Source organism: Vigna umbellata, chromosome 10 (genome assembly GCF_029865625.1).
Source record: "Vigna umbellata cultivar VRB3 chromosome 10, Vumbellata_1.0, whole genome shotgun sequence".
In the NCBI taxonomy this organism is placed as follows: Eukaryota; Viridiplantae; Streptophyta; class Magnoliopsida; order Fabales; family Fabaceae; genus Vigna; species Vigna umbellata.
This window is the reverse complement of record NC_142174.1, coordinates 8,178,823-8,185,458: the sequence shown is the minus strand read 5'-3', so window position 1 is coordinate 8,185,458 and position 6,636 is coordinate 8,178,823. Positions and strand designations below refer to the sequence as shown.

Here is a 6,636-nt window from a genome sequence, read left to right as displayed (position 1 = left end):
CCGTATAACGCCCTCTGAATTAACAGAAAACTATAGTCGCTATATTTTAGTTAGTATGTACGTAGAATCCCAAAATCCTTTTCTAGTGTCAGTTAGTTAAAAGTAGGTTATAATTCTTCATTGAACCTGTTTGTATCCAAGACAAAAGAAGTGTTACAATTTATTAAATTCTTCTTTTTAGGTTGATAAAAGAAAAGTCTTGCATCACATGAAATCATACCAGAATAGAAGTCTGAAATAATTGCTTTCTTCTGTGTTTATGTCGAAACAAAACCTTAACATTATACATTTTGATTTGTACAGTTCTTGCTGGATTAGTGATCAGCTTCTACCTCCCTTAGGATACTGAGATTTATCTACGATTCAAAATTGAATCTAGATAACCCTACAAGAGCTTCACTTTCTTCCTTTTGATTCAAAAATACTCTTACCATTTACTCTGTCATATTCAGTATTTACATGTCTAGAGTATGACTATTGGTGCTTTAAGAGATGTTAATGTTCCCACTCACGTTGGATCAGGATTGGATTAAAAGAGTCTAATCTTTCAGGAACAAGCATATAGCTGTACAATCATCAACCTTGAAAACACACTTTCGTCTCCAAGCTTGAACTGCGTGTTTCACTAACAATTTGGCTGCCATGGACCTTTTCGGTGCTGAAGCAACTATGTTTATTACTTCACTGTTTGTTAGCACATCCCATACCTGTAAGAAAGAAAATTTAGTCCTTTTTCTATGCCAGATAAAGTTGGGGAAATAATTATTAAAGCTCTATCAAGAGAATGACAAAATTATTATTATTTTTTCAGAATATGTTGAACCATATGCATGTGTGGAAACTGAGTATTTTAATTCATTTTCCCTTGATTATTTCTTTTCTTGCACTATTTGATATGAAAATGCTTACCCCATCAGAAGCCAAAACCACAAACTCATCCTGCTTGGTAAGTTTTCTGTATGATACATCGGGGACTGAGATGAGACCATAATCTTTCAGGCAAAAATTTCCGAAGGCTCTTGCCATAGCTAGACCAGGGCGATCCCCATTTGGCCTCCATATTCTATTTACACAGGGATCTCCTTTTGCAGAAAAAATTCTACCTCCGCTATTAATGATTCTTAAAGCTTCACCTGAGTGACATTGAAGAAGGAAAGCAAGTTAGACGTAAGAACATTTGGACGAGTGTCTTAATCAGAAATAAGTTGTTTTAGCTTATTTCACTAAGTTTTAAAACCAAGTTATCAATAAGCTATCATTTGATTTGATAAGTTCTCAATGAATAAGCGTTTAACTAAACCATTTAACCAAACCAAGAGGGATTTTATTTAGATTAGGAAACTGAGATAGAATAGTTAATACTATGACCTACTTGGAATATCTGGGGTCAAGTCAACAGTAAGTTGAACAGGAACAAGATGGTTGTCATGTGCTCTTCTGCAAAGAACTGCACGAGAATCCCCCAAATTTCCAATTATTAATTGGTCGCGCTGAAATTTAAAGGGGGAAAGAATGTGGTCAATTATAACATTGACAAGGTGGTAATGCAATTGTTAGAAGTTCTGAATGTACCTGTTTGATAATGGTTACAGCAGTGCTACCCCCAAGAAATCCTTTAGTGTCTATGTTCTTGGCAAGGTCTTCATCCATTTCCCTGAAGCACCTCATGAAGCTTCCCTCCCATGAAGAAAAGGACATGTTTTGGTTATCGTCACCGTAGACATTATGACTACTTCCATCCGTAGGATTAGTCTCATTGTGTTTGATGACCTTTTGTGTTTGTGACTGTTTGATTGATGCTGAGAGTTTTGAGGGTAGTTTGTCACGTATAGACTGTGAAAACTTATGCCCTAGAGGACCATGACCATCGAACACCCCACAAAACATCATGTCCTTCTTTCCAGTGAAGTCCTGATAATGTATCATATTAAACATTAATCCAAGCCTTTCATTCACTAAGATCCATTATTTTTAATTAATAAACCATATGTGCAGAACTCAATGATTGAAAACCATGATAAGTTAATTTTATATCTGCAATTTCATCTTCAAAAGTGTAATTCCAACCTTAAGGACTCTAAAGAAAACAGTTCCAGGAAGATTGATTGAAAGAAAAATAGAAAACGAAACCAAATTGCAAACATATATATCAAGAATCTTACCTTCCACACGGTCAATGCATCTTGATTAACTCCTTTTGAACCCTTTTTGCTGTACATTGATACAAACTCACAGGACCTTCTTAACCTGATACTGTCCCCACCATGTTCACATGCACCATCATCCCGGTGATGCTTACATGAACATTCCACATCGTGAACTGAAACATGGCTGTAACACCCTCCCATGATGAAATCTGAAATGCACAACAACAATTGCCACAGATTTCCAGAGAAAACAAGTGAAGGAAAATTTTATTCAAGGAAGGTTGCTTTTAGTTTTCTTTAGAACAAAGGATGATTAAACCTTGAATTCGGATGAAAAAAAGTTGTCGGAGTTCTTCCATTTATCCGTATTAGTTCAGTCTGTTAATTTCGTGGTAAGTTTTCGTAACGAACTTAATTTGGATTATATGTTGAGTACTTGAACTGGCTCAATTCTAATTTAGATCGATTTCATCTTTATCTATTCACTGTATTGTTGAAAACTAATTTGACAACTCCGCTTTAGTTGTTTTGTGAGTAAGATTGAAAATAATCCCAATGGATATGTGGGTAATAAAAAAAGAAACTATCTTCTTTCTTTTACAAGTTACTATAGTAAGTGAACCATGTGATGCATAAATGGCTTTATATAGAAGAAAATATTTCTTTAATAAACTTAACTATTTATTAACGTATCCATGCGATGACATCAATTCCTTTCCAAAGGAGAGCCTACATCCCTTTCGTCTCTGAATCTATTTAATTTGTTAAGTCTAGAGACGTTGGAATGTAAGGGCCTTCTTCGTCTCACATCCCTGCAAGAATTACTCATTCGAAGCTGTCAAAAGCTGAGGAGTATCGCGGGAGAAAGACTACCTCTCTTCCTAACAAAATTAAGAATAAAGGGAGGTCCCTTGTGCAAGAATGTCACACAAAGAGTAACATCCCAATCCTAAAATATATAATTTATACAAATTACATAAACAAAACTTCATTTTTTTTATTGAAAATTTTAAAAAGAAATTGTTTTACAAACAAACTTTATAAAAAAAATAAAAAAATAAATTAAAAGATTATTTAAAATATCTTTCTATATAACTATTCTCTTTGGTATTCTGCATCTTCAACATTGATACTATTTTTTTAAAAATATGATTATCACAAATGGAAACCATCAAATAAAAGAGGCGAGCTAACGTAAACAATCACAATAGTTTTCACCACATTATAAATTTAAATTATGATTTTCAATAAAAAAAACAAAAAAATCAAACAACATATCATATCAACATTACAACCACTAATAATCTCAGTGTCACTTTTCATTATTCTTCTCGGGAGCTCCAACAAAGTACACTACTGTCACTTTCCATAACTTTTCTCGAGAGCCCCAACGAAATACACTGGTGTCATTTTTCATTACTCTTCTCGAGAACTCCGACAAAGTACATTGGTGTCACTTTCCATTACTCTCTTAGATGAAGTACAAATGTGTCATTTTCTATTTCTCTCCTTAAAAGTTCCCATGAAATTCATCTCTAGTACAACTATGTAAAGTTATCATTCACCACCTTTGGTCAAGTCATCACACACAAAGATACAAGAAGATAATAAAAGAAAAAAAATAATTTTAGCTCCCCTCTCTTACCCATCATGACTTCTTCATTTTTCCCCTTCAAAACTCAACCTTGAAGAATTTTCTTTCTTCCTTAACTTACCACCGTTTCTATTAAAAGTCTCCACCTAAACTTTATTCTCTACTATCTTTATAAATCTTATATCTCTCATATTTTATTATTCTCATCTTATACTATCGTAGATATCAACTAATATTTAATAATATTGTTTTTCTAACTAAATAATCATCAAATCTTATTTTAAAAAAATATATATATTTTAAAATAAAATAAATTCTTTAAATTATAATTAACAAATTGTTTTATTTTCTACTTAAAATATTAATCATATTTACATACTTTTCTAATTATTAAAATAAAAATGATGGTGAAGGTTGACCTAAAATCTTCCATATCCGTGAGATAAATATTAACGGAGAACCATAGGTAATTCTCCATCTTTGACTTAAATCATGAACATCCACCAATAGAAAACTATTTCTGCGAAGGATATCTTTCATTTCCCATCTTTCTCATTTCACATTTAACTTAATTATTGCATTCAACAACTCTTAAATTACTTAAGGGTTCAGTTTGTTTACTTGACTAGAATTGTAACTGTTGAGAAACTTAATTTACAATGACCTTTCATGTCATTTAATTCGAAACGAACTGACTGCATTACTAAGTAGTGTCGTTTTATTATTCTTTGCCATCTTTCTATGTGGTCAATGCTAATATTTTGCTTAGAGCTGTGAAGAACACTGGAAATTCTGCATGCCCTTCAACCTAGCCAGTTCAAAATTCTCTAATATACATATATAAAGTTTTGTTTTTCTCAACAATTATAGATGAAGATGGAAGAGTAGCTTATAAATAAAGAGAGAGAAGCAACGAAAAATCGAAGATAATAGACTGATCCATGTGAGTGTCATGAGTATAGAACTGGAAACAATCTCAATGTGCTGGTACATAATGGTTGGGGTAAATAATTATTAGAGTGTAATTCAAAGTCTAGAAGTCTAAGATAGAAAACTGTCAATACCCAATTTCGTCCGGATTATTTTTATAGTTTCATTTACCCATTTCTTTTTTAGTTCTATTTATTTTAACTTATTGTTTTTATTACCCTTTTTCTTTATTGCTTATTTTGTTTTGATTCTATTTCTTTTATTTATTTTACATTTTTTTTTCCTTTAATTTATTTATTTATTTATTATTTATTCTTATTTTTATTTTTTTATTTTATTTTCTTTTAATTCTTCATTTTAATTTTAATTCTTATTTTTCTTAAAACTTTTTATCTTTTCATAATTATTAAAAAAAAAAAATGAAAAGAATCAAAAATGAGAAAAGGGACAAATTGGCAAAAAGGAGTTAGGCAAACGGTTCCTGCTGTGAGGAGACAAACTGGTTTTGGGGCAGGCAAGGACAAGGCACGTTTTGGGATGGCAGAGACGTTTTGGAGCCTGCATGGCACATACACGATTTGATATACGGAATGGCAGGGTGGCACAGAAAGCAGAGAAAAGCATAGAGAAAGTGGGATTTTGGGAGGAGCTACAGGGGCCTTCATCAAAGGAGAGAAATCCATTGCTGGAGATAAAAAAAAGAAGGGGAGGAGGATTGGACACGGCGTCTTCGAACCTTCATCTTCGATCATCATCCAGAGCATCCAGCATTTTTACAGCAAAGAGAAAGGAGAGGTCAGCCACTCAAGGGAGAAGGGGGGTTTTCCTGGAGATCTTCACTACCAGCACCAACTTCACTCGCAGTTGCAGCAGCCACCAGAGACGCCAAGCAATAGCATAGGAGCTCCAAGAGGTAAGCAACTACTTCACTCGTTCATATTGTCCTGTATGATGGAATGAACACTGGAGCTTTTATGGTTGCTATTGCCTTTTTATACTCGTTATTGCGTTTTTTACACTTGATATTGCTCTGTTTAAGATTGGTGTATTTGAACCTTCACCATCGTTTCCGGCTACTATAGTAACCAACACCCTTTCAGCCACCCTTTTCTTCCACTCCCAATTTTCACCCTTCAAGTTTCCCTTCATTTCCAATCAACAACACCTTAACCCACAACCTTCACGCTCCCACTTCAAACTTCCGCCATCTTCATATTCATCTTCATCACCTTCAACTCCGTCATCCACTATACCTCCAACGTCTGCCCATCACCCCGTGAACCCGTCATCCTCCTTCACGCAATCACCGCCGCTCCCCACTTCATCATCTTCATCCCCGAATCAGCCTTCACCTTCATCACCACCAAAACAGACTCACCACCCCAGCCTCATCCTACCCTTAACCATCTTCATCCATTTCCCTACTCCAACCTTTGTCTCCCTCCCTCTCAAGCTTCCATCAACCCCTCTGATTCTCCACTCTTCTCCATCATCTCCAACACCCGTGAACACCTCCATCGAGGAACATAACCCATCATCCACTACACCTATCATCGCACAAAAACACCCTTAAGGCCTCCACTTCACTCTGCAGATACCTCCTTCATCCATTCCCAACAACCCAAACACGCCCCACGACCTTCAACAAGAGACCAATGCTCTCTTTGCAGAATCCAAACCTGTAAACTGATATCCTTCATACACAACCCCATACCAATGCCATTTTCCTGTGTGAAAAATAATTAATCCAAGCACCCACCGAGGCTGTCGCCGTTATCACTGGCGCCGAATCTGGAGCTCCCCCGGCAACCGCGTGTGTTGGCGATTGAGTCTGGGTCTTGCGTGAAGAAGAAAGGGAGAGGAAGCAGAAACCCGTCTTCGAGCCGCGCGAGAAGAGAAAGAGCTTGCGGACTCGGCTTGGGCTAACGAGGGCTCCGGTGGCACAAGCGGTGGTCGGCGCTGGCA

General features: G+C 35.7%; 1 protein-coding gene across 1 annotated transcript; it reads right to left on the bottom strand.

The window, feature by feature from the left end:
• Positions 1-539: 539 nt before the first annotated feature.
• LOC124845948 (putative protein phosphatase 2C 73) lies at positions 540-2,348 on the bottom strand. The gene is made up of 5 exons (XM_088101050.1): positions 2,163-2,348; positions 1,573-1,911; positions 1,373-1,490; positions 910-1,133; positions 540-707 (listed from the first exon to the last, which is right to left on the bottom strand). The coding sequence occupies exons 1-5, from the start codon at positions 2,346-2,348 to the stop codon at positions 540-542; spliced, it is 1,035 nt and encodes a 344-aa protein (XP_087957176.1).
• Between the last annotated feature and the right edge of the window lie 4,288 nt (positions 2,349-6,636).